The sequence below is a fragment of the Sitophilus oryzae genome, unplaced genomic scaffold (genome assembly GCF_002938485.1).
Source record: "Sitophilus oryzae breed Bouriz unplaced genomic scaffold, Soryzae_2.0 scaffold_154_pilon_pilon, whole genome shotgun sequence".
Taxonomy (NCBI): Eukaryota; Metazoa; Arthropoda; class Insecta; order Coleoptera; family Curculionidae; genus Sitophilus; species Sitophilus oryzae.
This window is the reverse complement of record NW_022146225.1, coordinates 1,153,386-1,176,595: the sequence shown is the minus strand read 5'-3', so window position 1 is coordinate 1,176,595 and position 23,210 is coordinate 1,153,386. Positions and strand designations below refer to the sequence as shown.

Sequence of the window (23,210 nt, the reverse complement as noted above, 5' to 3'; positions counted from 1 at the left end):
AAAACACTCTTCAAATTATCACGGGATTTTTTTTTACTTCACTCAATAGAGTGAAGCTAAGAAATACCGGAGAATGCAGATTCTATAGGAAAATGGCGAAAAACCAGAACACCTTATCACTGAGTGCGCCAAGACCACAACCATTCGTGGAGATGAAGAACTAGCCTCTCCATGTATGATGAGTTATAACTCAATACATTGACTTACATCTACAGATAACTGAGCAATACATTTATTTATATTTGATTGGAATAGAAAAAAATTCTTTATCAAATTAACTGAAAATGAATAAAACAAAAAGTCATAAAACTAAAACCTAAAAAATAAAAATACAACACTATAAAAATAATAAATTAAACTTCGGTGAGCGTTACAGGAGTAAAGTAATTAAAGTTGCTGGTTATTTTATGGGCGCGCCCTATCGAATTTCCTTTTTGTTTATGAAAATAATAAGAGAAAAATGGCACCGTTTATTACCCAGGCACCAGCACCTAACCGCCGACTATTTTCCAAGCGGGCGTGAAAAATGCCGGGTATTGCGGAAGTGGCGGATAAACCCGTGGAAAATGAATTTTAACTGCTAATTAGGCTGCTTTCAGTCCGGCCACTTGCCATTAATTTATCCATCCACCGATTATATTCTCCAATTTTCTCCGACATCCTTTTTCCCGCTTCTTTAGAGATACGGTTATATGGTAGGTTACGGAATAAAATATCTTGAAGTTTTATAAGTATTCAGCAGTATTCATTTGATTACAGTGAGTGAACAGCAAACGATGCAGGAAAGAGGACTGGGGATTAACTACAGATAATTAAGACGACGACATAAAAAGACTCAGTGCAAAAACACGTACAAAATTCATTACAAAACTTCAATCTCTTGCTGCAAAAACGTTACAACAATTACAAGAAATGTTGAACACATATATCTGGGCATACGAGGCTTTGGGCCTTAACCTGAACAACGATAAAACTAAAATCATGTACACGTTTGTTTCAACAAATTGTTGCTTGTTTTTAGTTTAAATTTATAATTTTTAAAGCATATTCTAGAGATACTTTTGACTTCGGACTAACAAAATTAACAAAAAACATTCTATACAACCCTTACAGCAGAATCCTCTCGAGTCTATATCATTAGTTAACCTTTAACTCCCCGAAATGATCCAATTAATTTTTATTTGGGGAGCAAAAAGGGCAAACCTATTAGCTAAAAACCTTCCTTAATCTTAATTTTAGTATTTATGAACATTTTGTTAATTCTGTATTAAAATTTGGCAACTTATTAACAAAATGGTCTTTTTTTTCAGGCGCCATTTTCACAGAGGATCAAAAAAACAGCAGTTCAGAACTGGCCTTTAAATATGCGGTCTACAAGATAAATAAGGACAGGGTGATACTGCCTAATACGACGTTGGTTTATGATATTCAGTACGTGCCACGAGATGATAGTTTCAGAACATCAAAAAAAGGTAGGTAAAAATGTTTTATTTGACATTCTGTTAAAATGACGTTTGTATGAAGTCTGTAAGTCATTCTGTTAAAATGATGACTATATGAAGTGGAACAATAAAGTTCTTCAATTCTGTATAAATGTGGTTGTTTTTAGTTTGTTCATCATTTTTACTTATTTCTATGTTATGATATTTATCCAAATCAACAATCTTTACAAATAATATACAGGGTGATTCCTGTCGGTCGGTCATGCTTTCGAGGAATGACAGGGGACGTCGAAATATTAATTTTGGTATAGCACACTATGGGTCGGAAATGCCTCTTACGCAAGATACAGGGTGTTAAAGTTTTTGAAAAATTAAAGATATTCTTTAATAGTTTTTTAATACTTGAAGGTACCGTTATAAAATTTCATTATATGAATCTACCTAACAGAGACACTTTAAATGTAAAAAGAAAAGGTTTTAGTTTCAGCCAGTGCAATTTTCTCAAAAAAAAATAGTACGCCACTGATAAAAATAAAAATTTCGGAGTTCTTTTACTTACTCGGTTTATTTCCAAGAAAAAATGTCTCTTGCAACTTTCTGCTATCTAACACCATTTTGTCACAATTTAAAAATAAATATTTTTTTAATGAAAACCTTAAATATGCGAATTATTATAACTACCTTAAAACTAAGAATTTTATTATTAACAATAAATAGTGTGCTATATGAAAATTAATATTTCGACATTCCCTATCATTCCTCGAAAGCATGACCGACTTACAGGAATCACCCTGTATATATTTTTCTTTATATTTTGACAAATGTAGAAGGTATCATTATCTGATTCAAAAATTTATATTTAAAACAATGAAAATAATACCAATAATATAATGTAATTTACTGAAGAATTGCTTTAAAATGTTCTCCTAAAATTACTCAATAATGTTGGAATATACTACGAAACATAAAGGCATCCTAACTTTACCTACGACAAAAGTTTATTTTTATTCTTATTCTTTTCGTTTTTGTTCCCCCTAAATCGACAATTTTAACTTTGAGTAAAGTGCACGCCTCCAGGACTTCGTAAAAATAAGATACAATGGGTGTGCGACTTCATGAGCGTAGCAATCGAAGGGTCGTATTGTAGTAAATTGGGCATAAATCCTACTTATTTGTTATTTATGCCAATATCTGATTTATTAGCTCCACAATACACCAGAAAATCCAGCCTGAGGATCCGGCCTTTGGACCGGGCTTTCTGATTAAAGCTTTACGTTTGTGGGTCAGACCAAATCTTTGGCAGACCAAGCCTGTAGAGGACTAAGCGTGTCACCAAGTCCGCGAACTTGGCCTGTGAGATTAGATTCGTCTAAATTACTACTGGAATTGGACCATTGCCTCTGCTCATACTATTTTTTGCACCTAATTGTCTTTGGGACTTGTTTAATTAATTTTAAATTATTAATATCTATACAATGTTTTTATCAACAATATGTTGAGCAACATAAGATTTATCTGGTCTACCATATCTTCTTTTAATCTAGTTAATATTGATTTTCTAGTTTTCCCAACATATTACCCGACCTTTCCAGTGGTGGTGTTTTATCTTTAGAATCACCTAAAAATTGTTGTAATTTATTATTAGCACTATACACAAGTTTATAATTGACATTCTTAAAAATTTTTTTAAACCACCGGATAACACTCTATCAAAAGGTATTGAAAAATATTTTGACGTATCTTTCTCCACTTGAAAGGTCGAATTTGCAGAAATCGCAAACTTATATCCATGTTTTCTAATAATTATTTTATCAACTAATGAAGGAGAATATCCATTACACTCGGCTATACTTCTAATGTAATTTCTTTCTATTTTATATCTTTCGTTGGTAAGTGGAAAACTAAGTAATCTTTAAACTAAGAAATTTAAACTAACTATCTTATGTTATCTATTATAGTTGAGACTTGGAACCTTTGGTGTTACACAGTAAAATAAAAACACTAAATCACCACACAAACTGCGGTTTATAATCATCTGCTGATGATGCTAACATGGTTAGCGAAACGCGCGTCCAGTGTAAAAGTAAAAGTGTTTTGGTGTATTGTGGTGATTTAGTGTTTTTATTTTGCTTATGTTATCTACCAAAAGACTAGAAGATCAAGCGCAAAAAGTAGGCTTAGGGTTTAATGAGAAAAAAAAACGAAATTTATGGAGTGGTTAGGTAAGGATTTTGAGAAGGAAAGAGTCTTTGTCTACAAATTGATTCTGAGAGAGGGAAACGATACAAGTTTGAGGAAGTAGATTAATTAACATATCTAGGAGCTGTATTTTTAAGGAAACTAAATTTAACTTAAGAAATTGTGGCAATTGTGAGTAAGAACAATCACTAGAAGTTTAGAAATCAGAAAGTACCAAACAATGATACGACCAATACTGCTGTATGCATGTGAAACGTGGACTTCAATGCAACAAGATTTGGAAAAGAAAAATACCGAGGAAGATTTTTGGAGGAAAGAAGATAGACAATAGAATTAAAGCAACTATATCGGGCACCGAGTATAACGGGACTAGCAAGAACACAAAGACTGAGATGGCTGGGACACATTGAAAGAATGGTCGAAGCAAGAATTCTTAGTATGATAATGAAACGTGAAATAGGTGGAAAGAGAAGGAGGGGTAGACCGAGAACCAGATGGAAAAAGGATGTTGAAGAGGACTTGAGAAGGATAAGAGTGGATGGGTGGAGAATAAAGGCGAAAGAGAGAAACAAATGGAGGAAGATAACCAATCAAGCCATGAGCCTTTTAGAGCTATTATATATCTTGTGTTCAACACTATGAACTCATTAGGAATATATCTGCTTGTTATGTTATTTTTTTCTGTAGATATCAAATTCCAGGCAATTATTAGTATTTCTAATATATACAGAGAAGACCAGGCTACTAGTAATATAGCAAGTTGCCGGACGAATTTACGTTTACCCGTTTTGCGTTCGTACTCGAGATTTACAGAAGTGTCTAGTTCTCGCAGTCAACTATTAAGCTTGACCAATCAGGTTGGTTAGCGTGGTTATTTGGAGTGTGTTAATTCATTTGTGTTTGTCAAAAACTCTAACGTGATTGGTCGGGCTTAACAGTTGCCTGCTAGGGCTAGACACAAGTGAGATTTACTGCCGGCTAGTCGGCTGGTCAGGCAGTACGCAGTTGCAGTTGCGCTTGGACGGGTCGGTCGTGACAGACTAGGAATACGACGCGAGGAGTGCCGAGTATTTATTATTTTCATTTTAAGTGTTTACCTTCACTTAAGGTAACATTTAAAATGAAAATACTTAAATATTTATTTATTTCGAGTGGTTTACAAGCCAAAACTAAAAATAAATAAATTCTCTAAACCCCAAAAAAATTAAAATATTCTCTAAATATAAAAACGTTATAACAAGTGTTCAAAAAGACCATGTTCTTGTGCTAGACAGAAGAAGCCTAGGCGGTCGTAAAATCCCCGACATTAGCTAACATATTAGGGCTAATAGTTTGGAAAGCCTCTCGTATTTTTACTTGAACCTCATCCAGATTATTAGCCCTATTATGACCATACACTTTGGATTTTACATAACCCCACAAAAATAAATCATTGGGAGAAAGATCTGGTGATCTAGCGGGCCACAAAATAGTTCCATGTCCACTAATTAAACGGCTCGGAAAAGTATTGTTCAAATATTCTTGAACAATACGGTCATTGTGGACAGGACAACCACCTCAGCAATTTGATTACTTGAAAACGTGGGATTTTGATCCGCGGTAGCACAAATGAACAATTAACTAAATTAATAAATAAATAATAATTAATAATTAATTAATTAATTTATTTTAACTCCTGTTCTTCATTAATCAACACATCAGGCTTTTTGTGTTGTTGTGGGAACACGCACCCATGTGTTCAAAATTATTAATAACTCTTGATACAGTAGGTAAAGATGGAATTGGCCTGTTTACAAAAGTTTGTGGAAAAATTGTTTGTATATCCCGATAAGACCTATTTTGGAAATACCACTTTACAATTTGAATTTTCTCACGAACATCGTAAACATCCATTATTTTACTTAAAAAATAAATTTTACACGAGAACTGTCGCGAGAATCTATGTATTCGTTTTGGCTATTAAAACACGAATAAATACAAATTCTGAAACATTCTTATCACATATCTACCTATTTTTATTTTATCGCATTTTTTCGCCTGGTTTTTACCGGCGGACGGGTATACGCTAATTCGTCCGGTTCTGCCTATGTTACTACTACGGTGGTCCGGTCTGTATGTACTTGATAAAAACTTTACTAGTCTTCTACCACTCCACTGGCAGACTTATACAGACAAAACTAAAACTGGTCGTGAAAAGCGAGTGCAACTTTTTAATATCGGCGCGCAATTTTCAATAGAGAAAATTCTTGGAAAACTTTCAAAAATATATCGAGCCGTGCTTTTGTCGAAAGATAGAGAAACGTACATTTTTATTACTACCTTCTTCGGACGCATCTCGAAGAAATGTCGCAAACGTGTTTAGAATATAACGCAGACAAAAAATAGAATACTAGAAAACTTATTGTATGCAATATATGCAGTGCATACTCGTATGCAATATCAACGTCGTGTAGTGTTAAATTTATAATTCAGTAGTCATGTTCGTAGTGACTACGTAGTAAACACGAAATTGGCAACTTTAAATAATGGTTCAGTGAGTCGCAAAAATAACAATCATTCGAATAAATAGTTATTTATGGTACTAATGTGTTATCTTACATATAAGTCACGCTGGGAAATGTTTTCTTAAGTGACTTATACAGGGTGGGCCACTGAAAACTTACAATGGCTATAATTTTTAAACCAAAAAAGATATCAAAAAAATAAAAAATACCGTTTCTATAATATCGGGGGGGAATACATATGACGTATTTTTTGAACCACCCCGACCTATCCCTAAGGTACCCCACTACTCACTTGAAAATCTTAAATGGCAACTCCCCACTTGTGGCGCCTTTTTGGAAAGCTCATGAAAAATGCTAAACGATGATCATAAAGTTTTTAGGGTGAAATTGAAAAACTACCCCCTTACACGAAAAATTAGGTGGACATTAATGAGAAAAGTGATTTTTCAGTATAAGTTACAAATTGGGACCCAGCTAAATGAGTTTTTTTTCAAACTACCCCGACCCACCCCTAGGTGCCACCCCCTCAGTTCTAACCTCAAGATAGCGATACGATACTTGTGACACCTCTTTGGAAAGCGTATAAAAAATGCTGAACGGCTCTCATAAAAAAGAACGAAAAAAAAAATAGAGCCTAAACATAAAACAAAAATGTCAAAACGTGTCAAAATCAATAGAATGAATTATTTTTGTATCAATGAACCATTGCGAGAAAAAAAAAGCTGGTACAAAGAAATTTATTATAACTCTTAATGAAGACCTCATACACTTTCAGCAAGATGGAGCCCCTTCGCATTATTCTATTGTCACAAGGCGGTGGTTGGATAAATATTATCCAAGGCAATGGATTGGCAGAAGGGGTCTAATCGAGTGGCCGCCAAGGTCACCTGATCTCACTCCTTTAGACTTTTCCTTGTGGGGTTACACTAAATCCATAGTCTACAAGACAAAACCAGGTTCGTTGCAAGAATTGCGGCAGAGGAGAACTGAAGCATGTCGAAATATGCCGAGAGAAACTTTCCAAAAACATAGTGAGAGAAGAATTTGAAAATCGTTTGTATTTTTGTATGGACTAAAACGGCTGTCATTTTGAGCAATTATTAAAATAAATTATTATTTTAAATTTCTTTCAAATTGTCACACCTACATTTCTTGTCACTAACCAGTAATTAAGTTCAAGTCTGTATGACCATCTTTTAGCAATTTGCGATTTGCGAAACAATTTTCAATTAGTTTTCCAAAGAAGTCCCAAGTAGCATTTGGACGTTATCTAACGTCGGGTATACGTCGCGTTCAATAAACCCGACGTCGGGTACCAACGTCGGTTCGACCGCCTGACGACCCTTATTTGCACCTAAATGAGGAATACAGATTCGGGTCGCCTCGACGTCGGTATCTGACCTAATAGGGAATGTAATTCTACCAATTACCAACGTCATATTACGTTAGATTTTAGTTACTTAAAATTCGTCGCTAAGCACTTACGTTACGTTTGGTTTCATATTCGCTACCAATAATACATAAAAACCTAACCGAACTACCTAATTACAAATGGATTCATAATCACTCCTCGAATATAACTATAAGTGCCTATCTAATTTCATATTATAATAATTCTAAATCATTAATCCAGACATCAGTTTTGCCAACGGAAGTTACTTTCTTGATATATCTGGTTAAAATACTCCGGAAAACAACGAGCGCCTTCAAAATTAGGTAGATTTATGAAATAAAAATATCTATAAAAAAGTAAAAGTTTTTATTTTCTAGCTGGTTTAATCATAAAACTGTACTGTGGTTCCCCCCAAACTCAACCTTATCAATATTATTCTACTAGAAATCGAAATGTGAATATAAATTTTAAAAACAAAAAACGATTTTAAATGGCTGACAATCGGATACGTGTTAAGAATGGCGGATTTCTGTGTCCGACTTAATATGAACTACCAATATGCCAATTCCGACCGGGTCTCCAACATTAGTCGTCTCACACGACCGAAGTCATCAAACCGGACGACCGGCAATCGTATTATGACGTATATAATTAACCAATGGTGTAGCTTTGAAGTTATAACACACTAGTTTGTTATATGAAGTATCGAATCTAAAATACATGCTAGATTTTTATAAAAACGACATAGAAAACTCTTCATTTTCTGTAGTTTCGGATGAATTTAGCTCTAGCATAGAATATTATTTGAAGACTATGCACCAGAAGACTACCCAAGTTCCGCACTCGATGCCCTGGTAATATGTGACCAAGAACTCTATTTCCTAACATATTTATTTTATTAAAAAAATTTTGCAGTTTACTCGTTAGTACGGCAACACCTGAAAGGACATTTTTAATCTTAAAATTGTTAAAGTCCTACCTACGTAACACCGTAAATCAGGACAGGCTAAATGGCTTGTCTTTTGTATATGTATCCAGAAATATCTGTTAGTACAGAAGATGTACTTAATGAAATGCAGACAAAAGCCAAAAAGCTGGATATTGTTATTTAATTTTATTTGTATTTGTGCTTTTTCTTTATTCACTTGGCCTTTTGTTTGTTTCCTCTTTTTTTGTTATTTGTTTCTTTAATTTTTGGTTAATTTTCGTGTTAATGATTACTTTTTGTTGTTTTGTGATGTAATGTTACTTATTAAACCATTTTCCTAAGAAAAATATTTTTTATTTATTTATACCTAGTATTTACCATAATACCAAGCTGTAATTAGATAGGTACTTACTTGTTAATATAAAAAAATATATATTTAGGTATAATATTGAGTTATTGACCCCCCAGGCATGAACCCTGGATACGCCACTGACACTCTTCAATGAACATCTCAACGGCAAGTACAGATTCTGTGGGGAAAAAGAGGAAACACCAGATGAGGTGTTCTGGTTTATATGTATCTAACATTCGAAGAAGTACGGAAACAAAGGTATAGATATTGACCACATATGGTCAGAAATAATTATTGTCCTGCGCACATATTCTTCGTATCAGAGATAAAATTAATAAAATTACTGATTTAGAAAAGTTGTTGTCTAAAAAGCATTTAATAATTTCCATCAAAAAGAGATAAATGACTTACTTGAATGACATGTTGTTTAACTCACTGAGCAAGAACTCAAAGAATTGGAGCATATGAATGAAACCCTAAAAAGAAATGAAAAAGTAGTCCTGGCACCATAGGAGTTGAACCATAGACTTAGAATAAAATATAGACTACACTATTTACATTTAAGCGCGGTCCAATATTAATTTTTGTAAACATGTTTACTCCTGGGTGCAGCTGACCTCGGCCGTCTGAGTCTTTCGCCTCCAGCCTATGTTGTCACGTCTAAAATATTATTAATATTTTTTTTGTTGTTATACACATATATTGAGATATTAGAACTGTATTTTAATAAAGTAGTGTTTAATAGTAGAAAGATGTATTAAATAGTCCCTATACTACTAAATTATAAGTCGGAGACTATTTAAAAATGACAAATTCTTTACAATTTGGCAACACCCATCAATCGCCGGGTCGCCTGTTCATTCTTTATTCTCTCGTAGTAGAGCCATAGTAGAGTAAAGCACGTGTCGTAAAACCTTGTTGTCACAGTTTCTCCATGGCTATTTTATTGTTTTTATTGGATGTTTTGATTTTGTATTTTTTGGATTCGATTTTCTTAGTGTGTAGTGTCGGTTTAGTGTTTATTTTGATTACTTTTTATTTAAAAACTATAAAACATGGTTCGTCAGTGCCAAATTTGTAAGAAATTGGACTATTTAAGTCCTGGAACAACATTCCATAAACCTTAATCAAATTTACCTTTATTTTAATCGTAGAAACTAAAAATGTAATAATATACAGGGTGTTCCATTTAAGAAAATACAACTTTGATATTTTTTATTTATTTGGGACACTCTGTATCTTGTAAAAATATTTTTAAATTGTAGCTCTAATAGTCCTTCAACGAACCCCAAACTTGCAATTTGTAAAAATATCACCGTTTAGCTACAATACTCCGTGTCGTATGTGGTGAACAACTCTGTAGATGTGCTTTTTGTTTTTTTGTAAATAATAACTAGTACGTCATTTAGATAAATCGCGATTTTTTAACTATAAAATAGCGAATTATCAACCAGCAAGTCAGATTTTAAAGAAAAATGATCCAGGAAGATCTTCCACAAGTACTTGGACCTACAATATCCCGAGCAATACACTGGCCATTGTATGAGAAGATTATCCGCTATATTACTGGCAAATGTAGGAGTGAACATGACAACGTTAAAAAGACACGGAGGATGGCGATCTGCAACGGTTGCGGAAGGGTATATCGAAGAGTCCATCAACAATAAAATAGAGATTGCGAAAAAGATTCAAGATGCTGTAAGTGTTCCAGAACGAGCCGTTGTAATGACAGAGCCTATTTCAAGCAGTGGAGGAACAGCATCTGTGCTCATACAAGGTTTTACAATTTCTGAATCTACAAAAAAAATAATTTTCAGTTAATGTTAATGTTAATTTAAATAAATAATTGAATAGTAATTTATAAATAAAGCTTAATAATGTCTATAAAATGGTATGGCTTTAAAGTTATAATACAGTAGTTTGTTATAACTTTAAAAACTAACGCCTGTGTTATTATTTATTTGATATGCATGTTTATACATGTGAGTAATGTCTGTATAAGTAGTGGTTGTTGGATAAAATTATTTGATTACTGTAAATACAATACAATTTTTTTACATCAGATCTTTTCTAAATTCAAACTCTCATTTCGTTTATCCTATTTCTCTCCCCTATTTTATTAAATTTTCACAATTTTCCCGTCTTGAATAATAATTTATTTCCCAAAAAAATCGTTTTTTCCCTCTTCAAATGTTCTCATCTTTTTCAAAAGTCATACATCGTTCGTTGGTCCACGTGGAAAACTTCGTTTTCCCTCTGGATTCGCGTTGACTTTCCATTGTCTTCCATTAAAACTATTGTTATCTCCTTTTCGGGCCAGGGACAGTATGCGTTTGACCGAGCAGAACAGTAATAGCCATGTTTGTCGGGGTGTTTACACACTAAAAGAACATAAAATTCGATTAAAGAGTGTATAGAGAATCGGTTGATTGTTGAATATTCGTTCTGATTTATGTCATTCAGTCAGTTATTGACTGATTAAATACGTAAATTACATAGCTTATTAAGATACATCATGGACTTTGATGTTATAGTAGTGCTTGATACAACGGCGAATACAGATTCTGTGGGGAGAATGGCGAAACACCAGATGAGGTGTTCTGGTTTATATGTATCTAACTCAATATGAGAACTAATCAACGAGTTATCGAGTTATAACATTCGATGAGAAACGGCAACAAAGACATAGATATTGACCACATATGGTCAGAAATTGTCCTGCACACAGATTCTTGTTATCAGAGTTCAAATTAAAGAAATTGCTGATTTAGAAAAGCCGTTATCTGGAAAAGAATTTAATAATTTCCATCACAAAAATATAAATGACTTACTTGACTTACATATTGTTGAACTCCCTGAGGAGGAACTCAAAGAATTGGAGCAAAAAAATGGAGCTGAAGAAAGAAATAAAAATGTAGTCCTGGCACCATAGAAGTTGAACCCTGAAAACTATAAGCAAATATCTTACAATAGCATATGATCTTGAATATATATATGAAATTGAAGAAAGAAGTTTGAAAAATTAAACAAGAGGTCTTTGTGGCATCAAACATTTATGTTACTACATATATATTTTTAGCAATGTTTCATGTATTCATTTTTTTAATGTTCACATACATATTTGTAGAAATATTCTTCATAATACTTATGTAATTAGTATACAGGGTGAGCCTTAAATAAGTGAAAATATCTTCAGAGCCTGTAAATCTTGATAAAAGAACCATATTTTCTGTCTGCTATTGTTCAAATAGGTCTAAAATAGCCCATTTATTTTTCTTTGAAAATTAAAAAATATATATTATTGTTTTTTTAAAGTTAAAGACCACTGTTTTTTTCTTTCTCTATACGATTTTATTTGGAAAATTTAAATAATTTTTAAATAAAATTTACAGAAATAAAAATTTTTCCAAATAAATTTCCAAAAATACAACATTTTTTAAACAAAATTTCCAAAAATTCAAAATAAAATTTGGAACATTACAAAATGTTTTAAATAAAATTTCCAAAAAACAAAATTTTCTAATTGAAATTTCCAAAAATACAAAATTTTCCAAATAAAGTTTCCAAAAATATAACATTTTCCAAATAAAATTCCAAAAATACAAAATTTTCCCAATACAATTTCTAAAAATAGAAATGTTTTTAAATAAAATTTTCAAAAATACAAAATTTTCCAAATAAAGTTTCCAAAAATATAAAATTTTCCAAATAAAATTCCAAAAATACAAAATTTTCCCAATACAATTTCTAAAAATACAAACGTTTTTAAATACCATTTCCAAAAATACAAAATTTTCCAAATAAAATTTCCAAAATTACAAAATTTTCTAAATAAAATTTCTAGAAAAAAAAATTTAAATATTTTCCACAAAAAATACCTCATAGACTTATTTCTGTGTGTGTGATATCGAAATATGCCACACCTAAAAATATTTGCACTTAATTCAGACCCACCCTGTATAATTTATGTGTGGCTTATGTAATAACAAGTGGGTTTCGATTTAGGCGGCATTTTTAACTAACGTAGCCCCCGTTTACAACGTGTAACTCCTGTATTTAATTAACATCTTTAATTTCCTAATTAATATATTTTTTCTTGGAAAAAAACATTTTCTTGTATTTTTCATCCCCTCTTTTCCATCGTTTTTTTTTGTTTAATTAAACTTTAGAAAATTGCAAGATTAAATACCGAAAATAAAAAGTATTTTGCTGCCTCGGTCGGTAACAGGTTACCGGGAGCTTTCCGGTGGAAACTTTAATAAAAACTATTTAAGGAACACTTTCCGGGACAAGGAAAAGGAGGTATTAGATCCTTTTTCGTTTCCTTTTTTAATTAAAGTGCACAAATTCCATTAGAAATAATACTGTAAACTGCTCGGCAGTGCATTTAAAGGGCTCTTGTTGCGGATTTTAGGAACAGAGAACTGAAAATTGCTGTGTCTGTTCCGAAGGAAAACTCCGATTTGTCTCTAATTTTAGCTTATTGATTTTCAAACCCATTTTAAGCTTCATAAAGCGATATTTGTTTCATATTTTCTTACACAAAGATACGTTGTGCTATGAAATCATTGTAAAGATATTTTGGAATCAATCATGTTATATGAAATAAACACAACCAAACTTATATGGAATCATCTATTATCATTCATAATTTTGGAGGCGTATGAACATTTTGTGCTTATGAATAAAACTCAGTTCTTATCAAAGAATAAAAATATTCTGAAACGAAATGAGATTTAAATTTTTAATGGTCAAAAAGCAAAAACAAAAAGAACATTGATAATTTTAATAATCCGTGTTGCCAGCTCAAGCCCTTATGCAAGCTTCTATCCGCACTGGCATACTTCTTATTAAATTATCAACGTTGTCTTTGGGTCTGTTTGTCCATTCTGCCAATATTGCATCAATAAGCTATGCGAGATTTCCTGGACTGTATCGACCAGCTCTAACCTTTCTTTTGAGCTGGTACCAAAAGTTTTCGATAGGGTTTAGATCTGGTGAACATTCAGGCCAGTCCGAAACTTTTATTTCAAGACATTTTTTAGCCACTCTGCTGGTATTGGGAGGTGCATTATCGTGCATGAAGTTCAAATTATCCCCAATTACAGCTCTTCAAAGCCTAACGATTGGTTCTAGCACTAAATCAACATACCTTCGACGCGTTAAAGTTTGTTGAAGTGGTAACAATGGAGTTTTTGTTCCCAGAGAACCCGAATTCGAAGGTTAATTCTGGTCTCATCCAAAAAAAAACATTATGCCAATTTTCAATTATCCAGTTTTGATGTCGAAGGCACCAATTTAGCCGGTCAATTTTATTTTGCCAATATAACTGTAGGACCCGTTAACTCTCTCCTACTGTACAAACCTCAAGCACGAACCTCTTTTGTTATGGTTTCAAATGAAACGTTCACACCTGTATCTTAAAGAAGTTGTCTTTGTAGCTCTGGATGAGAAACATTGGGGTTTCTTCTAGCAATTTGGCACACAAAGCGGTCTAGTTGTTCAGTTGTGACTCTTTGACGACTTTATCTGGGCCTGTTCTTGAGAGTTCCTAGTTCCAAGTTCCTTGCAGATATTTTCGATACAACACCCTGTGTAACGCCTAATATCTCTGCTATGTCTCTTTGGGGCATTTCTTGGTTAATCAGAGCAATAATTCTTTCCCTCTGTACATCTGTTAATCCAACATAAGGCATTTTTATTTTTTTTGGATCGAATGAAAATTACCAGACAATCGTGATTTTACTACTCAACACAAAATTCACAAGAAAATAAATCAAAGCAGTCGTTTATTCTTTATTATATTATCATGTTTATTTACATGAAAAAGCCTTATCTTAAAGTTTTATACCATTTTTTTTCCTTGCAGAAAGTTTAGAAAAAGATCGAGTGATTCCATATAAGTTTGGTTGTGTATATTATACCATAGATATGACAAATCAGTAATAATTTTGGTAAGGTGAATCTCTAGACTAAATCACGTCTAGAGATTACAAATATCTGAAATTCAAAATAAAAATTACATCTCCAAGGTATCGATCTTATCCACTATATCTAAAGTTTCAGCTCATTGACAGATTTTATTAATAAAAATGATTGATGTCTTATCTCCAGCTGACAAGCTAAATTAAAATAACAGTCGCTATTTAGATGAAAAAAACTGTTTTCTAAAAATTGAAAAGATTTTCTAAGCCGAACATTGAGAAAACTTTTCTAAAAGGAACTTTTTATTGGACGATTAAATTTGTGAAAAATGAACTAAGCAGTTAAAGTTTTCTGTCTTTCCTCGGGAAACTTATTATCTGAAGTTATACTCCAGTTTCAGTACATTGTGTGTTTTTCTATGTTTAGTTAACGTAAATTTTGAACGAAGGCTTTTATGTAATATTTGTTGTAGCTGATGTTGATGATATGAAATAGATTTTGCTAAAATTTAGTATGTTTTTAAAGTTTCTCTTCAAAAATAAAGCATAGCTAATTGATAAGTTTGGAGTCTTATATACATAAAATAAGACTTCTGTTACATATTATATGCCTAAAACTGAGTAGCTTTATCATAATTCATTTTTGACAATGTCGTTTCATGTCTTTATAACATTGTTAGTGACTTTTGGCTGGAGTAAAGCTGTCTCTTGTAATTAATTACAGTTCATAAACAGTTCCTAGTCAAGGCAAAGTACCATGTGATCGAAAAAAAACGGAGTCCAGTTGGCTTGGAAATGAACATCAATGACATTCCCCATTTAATTTTACATACAAAATGACAGCGATCTTCATTTCATAGCCATCGCTGACGCCGTTTTTATTCGATCATACGGTATATTTTACATTGTTGCCTTGTGATTTTGGTTTATGTATGTTTTGTATCGCTATCCAATGTAATGTTGTTAGTTATTGGTTATAGTACATTTGAAGCAAAATTTTAATTAAATTAAAATAAAACATAATTAAATTGTCATACATTTATTGATTAACGTCTTTGAAGAGGACACATTTTTTCGTCTTCTTCTTCTTCGGGTTCCATCTCCTAATGGAGGTTGGAAATCATCATGGCAATTCTAACTTTGTTAACGGCTGCTCTGAATAACTGGTTTGAAGTCATTCCAAACCATTCTCTCAAATTCTTGAGCCATGATGTTCTTCTTCTTCCTTGGCTCCTTCTGCCCTTTATCTTTCCTTCTATTATGTTCTGCAGCAGGGCATATTTAGGTCCTCTCATTATGTGTCCAAAGTACTCAAGTTTTTTCTTTTTAAGGGTGTTAATTACCTCTTCGTCCTTCTGAATTCTGCGTCGCAGTTCTACATTTGTAACCTTGTCAGTCCATGCAATCCTCAGCATACGCCGATAACACCATCTTTCGAATGCCTCAAGCTTCTCCATTTCGGCTTTTTTATGTGTCTAAGCCTCTGAACCATAAAGTAGAGTGGCAAATATGTAACCCTTTAGCATTCTTAATCTAGGCTTTAAGTTGATGTCTCCACTGCACATACATTTTTGAGTTTTTCAAAGGATGCTCTGGCTATTTCTATTCGAGCTTTTATTTCGGCTGATTGATCCAAGTTTTCGGTCAACCAACTGCCTAGATATTTATATTTTTGTACTCTCTTCATAGGTGTATCATCTATTAGAACATCTTCTCTCTTAGTGATTATCATAAATTTAGTTTTCTTAGGGTTCATTTTCAGGCCATAGACTCTACACGTGTTGTTTAGTCTTTGTAGAAATGTTTGCAGATCCTCCACGTTGTCTGCTATAAGGACGGTATCGTCCGCGAACCGCATATTATTTAAAACCTGCCCATTAATAGTGATGCCCTATTTTTTCGCTAAATAAATTATTTATTTAACGAAAAATATAATTTTTACATTAAAGTCATGCCATTGTTTTTGGTCTCAGTCAATAGAATTACGAAAAATCGCATAATTATTGTCTGCCGGTCGAAAAATATGTAGATTTCACAAATAGCAAAGTCAAAAGTTGTACGTTTCCAATAACATAAAAAAATTGACGTTAATAAATCTTAAAATACTTTCTTAGAGTATTCATATACTACTATAACCATTGCTGATTGCTCTTTATTGTATTATAAACATGAAAAAATATGTTTATTGATGAAGATTTTTCTGATTCTTTAAAAAAATTAAATCCTCAAAACTCGTTAAACTCAAGGGCTAACAACCCAATCCTTAGAATTTAAATCGACGTCCGACATCTTGTTTACATTTGATAATGGTAATTAATCAAGAAAAACAACCCCGGAGCCTTGTACTTGCCCGGAGGAGCGCTTGTGTTTGTCGAACGGAAATAATTTTTGCTCGGATTCACTCTGCGCAAATCTAAAATTCAAATTCGTATTACAATAATCTTTTTCATTGGGAATACGGCCCGTATTGTAGTCGGGAGAAGAAGAGATATTCAGGAGTTTTAAAGAGTTAACCCCATTTATTGTATTTTGTTATTCGTCCTTTCAGGGATGGGGATAAGAATGTAACAAATTTTGGTTTTTGCTACATTATACAGGTTGGTCTGAACTGTATTTCGGAAACTTTGGTAGCATATTCTGCAGATAAAAATAAGTAAAAAAGTTCGTATTAATGTGTGTCCTAAAATGCTTAGTTTCGGAGATACAGGGTGTAGAAGTTTCATTTTTATTTCAATTTTTTCCGAATAATTTCTGAAGTAACGTTAATATTTGGATGAAAATTGGTGTCTGGAAGTTATTTGACATGAAAATTTGATTTTGATGTCAATATGACTCCTATTTGTAGGGGGCGCAACATACATGTGTTTTAACTGTTTTGAAGAGTAATAACTTTTTGTATGTACCTGTATAAAACTACTGAGTGAAAAAATATACATTTCCATGACTTTCTACGTAAAAAATATCTCTTGGTAAAAATCGCTACGAGCAACCGTTCTCAAGATATGTAGCATGGAAATGATCAATACATGTCATTATTGACAAAAAATAAACATATATTGAATAGATACCTAGTTATTTAACTGAAAAAAAAACTATTTAACGTTTTGTTCTAAAAAACGTTAAAAAACGAATTTTCTAAAAGACGTCGTCGTGTCTCGAATGAATTTCAAAATTAAATACGATGTCAGTCAAAAAAGAGATTTTTATATAATAAAAAAAAGACTCTTGGCAAGGTCCGTGACCCTCGACAACGACCTGCGATATATGCACTCGGTACTCAGCTCCCTGTGCCTGACGTTTTAAAATATCCAAACCGCAGCTAACGCCGATCGGCAGCTAAATTCGCGGCTTATCTCGCCATCATTTCCACGCACACAACGACTTTCCCCAGCCCCCGAATACCCTACCCCATTAATTCACTGCCATCCACGCCACTTCACAACACAGTGGCAGCAGCAACAGCAGTTTCCGCCTGCAGCTATAGTCAGCCACCGCACAAAACACTTCACTCCAACTAGGGATGGGATTATTCAGAAAAATATCGATATGCTCTTTAAGGGTTGCTCTTAATATTTTTATAGCATTTTTTATGCTCTTATGTTTTTGTGTCTTACTGAATTAATTTAATCCAAAAAAAAAACTAACCTATGGAATTTACGGGTTAAAATAAACCTAATAAAAAATTTTTTTTTTAGAAAAATTTACCACCCTGTATCTCAGAAATTCAGATGTTTAGGACATACAATCGTATGATTTTTTTTTTCTCATAGAATAGGTCCAAGTATCACGCCCTTAAATATGAGCATGTCATTAAGGAACACCCTCAAAAAGTATCGACGAATTTGTTAAATTCGAACATTCCTAACGCCCATTCCAACAGAGTCAAAGTACAGTTAACCAAATTATATTTTCCATAGCGCGGAGTAGTGCTAGGTGGTGGGGCTGTTATTGCATAATAATTTTAGGTTATGCTACGTCAACCTGCTGAAGCTCAGTGGGGGTTGGGAACAGATAAAGGGGGAAGATGTAAGCCATGCTGTTATTAAGGGAGGCGATTTAGGCTTTGAGGCCTCACTGGAAGTTATGTTTGGTTTGATAATAAATGGAATTAGTCAGTTGGAAGTGAGGGGTTAGTTTATAACTTTTATTTGTTTGTGTTTATGTTGAGTCCATTTCACTAGTCCAAAAATGTAGCGTTCGGCTTTTAACGTTTTACGTAAAACTGGCTAGGTGATTTTACACAAATAAAGAAGGAAATTAAAAATAAAGAATTATACTATATCCGAATTGTAGCGTTTTTTATAAACATTACCACTGCGAACGGCAGCTTTTCATCGGAGAGCAGTCGTGGATAAGGTATTTCACTGGAAAGAACTAATTAATAACAATAAACAAAAAAATACAGATATTGGGCGCCAGGCATGTACAGAGAAAGAAAACACAGTTGTATATTACTTAAAACTAATGACTATATTTATTCAAGATGGACTGTGATGGTAAATAGCATTGTACAATTTTAATAATTATTATAGTGGTTATATGTCAACGAAAGTGGTGTTAAGAGTTGTACTAAATATCTATGAAAATAATACCATTACAAGATGTAATGTAATGAAACCTAAGATCTAAATCATATTTTAAATATTAAATCGACATGAATGTTCTTAACAATCTAACCACTATACATAGTGTGTCTGATATTACTTAAGATGTACATTATTGTTTAAGACTGAAAATGTTTTAGATGTTAAATGTAAAACTAGAACTTAAATCTACACTTAGCTGTTCTCTATGTAACCTTGCTTCAAACAGTAGCAGCGTGAGGTGGTCTTGCACTCGGCCATCCAATACAACAAAAGGGGCCAGAATGAGGACACCATGAATTGATACAGCCGTGTGAATTGATACAACTGGCTTATAGATGGGAACTAAGCAGCATGGGGCTCAAGCTACATCCACGCTGGGGCACTTTATATGCAAGAAAAATCATTCCTACTGGGAACACTCGTCCACAAGACATCCGTACATAGGATAATGGTACAAGGGAACACTACCCGTACCTTGGGCCATAACTTAGGACTATAACCTTGGAAATAGTCCGTACCTTGGACCCTAAAAATACGAAACTCTTGTTTAAAATCAAACAAGGTCTAATAAACAAAATGAACCTACCTCGAATTACTTCCGAGGGCTCACTAAATAATAAAGAACATGTCCTTTCTTCCATGTGACATTCTGGAGGACGAAAGAAAAGGGACGCCAACGTGCCAGCAAAATACAAATACAAGTTAGGTTGGGACATCCAAAACTCTACCCTAAAAATATGCAGTAATAATATCGAATCTAAAAGGATAATATTTCATCTTTACCTGTTGCTTTGAAATAGCCGCTGATTCAGATTATACAGCAAGATTTAAATAATCACCATTTCTAAAAGCCGGGATGGTTAGGTTAGGCTACAGAGCGCTAAAAGCAAAAGTCAGTCGACAGCACAGATAGTTGACAGAAGCGATGTTGACAGCGCCTCCACAGAGCGATAACAGGGTTGTGTCAAACGATAATAGGGTTGTGGACTAGAGAACGTAAAAATTCGTCAAATAAATTATCCGGCCGGAACGATAGGGAATCCGGTGATGATACGCCAGACATGTAACGTCATAATCAAAGACATGTAACGAACTAAAAACGTTACAGTATTGTAGCACATTTTTAGAAATTTCTTTATTTTTAGGATTTCGGTGGTCAAACATCAATAAAATATTCCTTATGTTTCGACTAAATTTTCTCGAAAATAAAGAAATAATTTAAAATTCCGTTACAATACGACAATAGATTGAAGTTTTGTGATTACAGTGATATATAATTTATATGGTTTTGTGTCAAATTGCACGCTATTTTATGTCAAATGCTGAAGCTCTGCAAACCTTAATCAAGCCTTAATCAAAAGTCGTGTGTTTTAAATTTTGGGTGTGGCTTAACACGACAAGATCGGGCTAAGCCTTGGGCAGATTTCTGAAATATAATATATATTTCCTTCGGTCACACACCCACTATACCCGACCCCTGAGAGCGACCCGAACAGTTCAGCGTAGTAGTCTCTAAAAGAATCAGGGAATTTTAGATTGAACTTCAATAATTTCTTATAAGTGATGAACCAAAAAAAAACAACTATCGTAAAAAAATGCAACTAAATTATTATAGGTATATAGTAATATAATAATTTTAAAATTCCTTGCTCTGTTAATATAATCCAGAGGGTGTTTGAACCTTTTACTATAATATCAACATTTTGTTTTCCCTCGTATAAGAGACATATGAGAAATTTCATTTTTAATTTAGAAACAGATACTAAAAAGTAAAATAATTTAGCTACAATATACACAAATCGGTCCACGAGAAAACAATATATAAAACTTTAAAACACATGAAAATTTTAAGGTGCCCATTTTTAATGCCGCGCCGGTGAGTGTAATTCTCGTTTGAGTGTAAATAATCACATTCCTCCCAGCCAATTTGTTTAGATTGCAAAGACAAATGCCCTCTTCTTCTTGAAAGTCTCGAACAAAGAAACTGCATTTTGGGATAATCGCAGGAACTCCTCCTCAACTCCCATCCGACAGCTGTTAATTGTCCGTTCGTAACTTCGAACCGATAGATTTGCCTAGTATAATTGAATGGTCTAGCTAGGGGGCGCAGGCATCTTGGGGTTGTCTCAACCCCATTGCTATATCCGCAACCCCGACATTAGTCGACCGCGAGAACGCTAACGAGGCTATTTAAACTCGGGGGTGGGGTAAATAGGGGTGAAACTGGATTTTCCCTCTTTTGATCGTCTAATTTTACGTAAAATTGTAGCAATTACAGAAAATATTTTAGGATTTTTATGTTAAATGAAAATAAAAGACATACTAATGGACAAATATAGTTCATCCATAATAATATATAAAATCCTTAAGTGACCACTTCCAGTTCAAAGAGGGTGAAACCACCCCTCAAATATTACAATATTTTTTATTTAAAAAACGGTCAAGTTTCCGAAAAAAACGCTCAGACACGTATATTTTATTTTGTTTTTTTTACATATTTTAAGATTTTTTAAAAATGTATACAGGGTGTTTCGAAAAATCTGGTCATTGATTAATCACGATCCTGCTTAAAGCGCTTGACGTAAAAAGCTGATTTTTGGAAAACCGATTGACTTTAGGGTGTAGAGGTTCGATAAGAAGGGATTTTTCGAAACTCGAATTCTAAGGGGATGAAACTATCCCTCAAATATTGAAATATTTTTTATTTAAAAACCGGTGAGTTTTTCGGAAAAACTCTTAAACACGTATATTTTATTTTGTTGTTTTACATATTTTAAGATTTTTTATAAATTTATACAGGGTGTTTCATAAAATATGAACATTGAGTAATCACGATTCTGCTTAAACTGCTTGACGTTTAAAGCTGGTTTTTGGCAAACGGATTGACTGTGGGGTGTAAAGGTTCCCTAAGGAGGGGTTTCTCGAATCTCAAATTCCAAGAGGGTGAAAACGCCCCTCAAATATTACAATATTTGTAATTTAAAAAACGGTTAGTCTTTCGGGAAAACGTTTGGACAAGCATAATTTATTTGGTTTTTTTACATATTTTGAAATTTTTTAAAAAATCATACAGGGTGTTCAAACGGATTTTTCGAAAGTCAAATTCCAACGAGATGAAACTACCCTTCAAATATTACCAAGTTATATAATTATATCGCCATATTGTTTTTTCTAATGCTGGCATAAATGTGAGAAAATTTTTATACAGTTTGTATGTTAATGGAAATTCTTGCTTTGCTTTGTCATCGCCATTACAAATGATTAATTCGACGCGAACGAAGTCGCTGGTACACGCTAGTATTAAATATATTAAAAACTATTACATATTTTCTTTTAATTAGTTAGTTAGTCAGCTTGGCCCGAATATGTCTATGGTTGGCAACAATGAATTTAAAAATCGCGCCCTCAATTAAGTAACTAAATGTTTAATTGCTATCAAATATATCTATCTCCTCTCCTAAACGAAAAAGCCGGTAAAACACACGAAAATGTTACACTCTGTACAAACGCAAAATAAAGATGTCGTTTCTAAAATTTCGTATTACTTACTAGCTTTCTTTTTCAAGTAACTTTTCACGATATTTTTATCTTAACTGTTCAGTCTCTGTCGAAACGTTTCTAACTATTAAAATCTGCATTTTACATTGTTCTGGGCAATTCTAGAAACGACACAGTAATAAAAAGAAACAACCGAATTAATTTTAGTCAGTGGCTCGAAGGACCTCCTGCTAATTAAAACCAAACTAAAAGTTAAGATAATTTCGCCCTGGGATACAACCGAGCGACGACTTAACGAGACATAAAAAAGGAAAAGGGACGTTTTGTCTAGGGCTGGATTCGCGGTAAGTTACGAACAAGGTTAAAAAGATAATATTTAAAATA

The 23,210-nt window shown here is 33.2% G+C and overlaps 1 protein-coding gene across 1 annotated transcript in view; it reads left to right on the top strand.

Annotated features, from left to right (window-relative positions):
* Positions 1 to 23,210, top strand: part of LOC115879014 (glutamate receptor ionotropic, kainate 2) — a 409,701-nt gene that overhangs the window by 198,952 nt on the left and 187,539 nt on the right. Inside the window, exon 2 of the mRNA XM_030895645.1 lies at positions 1,311 to 1,472. Within this exon, the coding sequence (XP_030751505.1) occupies positions 1,311 to 1,472 (162 nt within the window). The remainder of the gene's footprint in view (positions 1 to 1,310; positions 1,473 to 23,210) is intronic.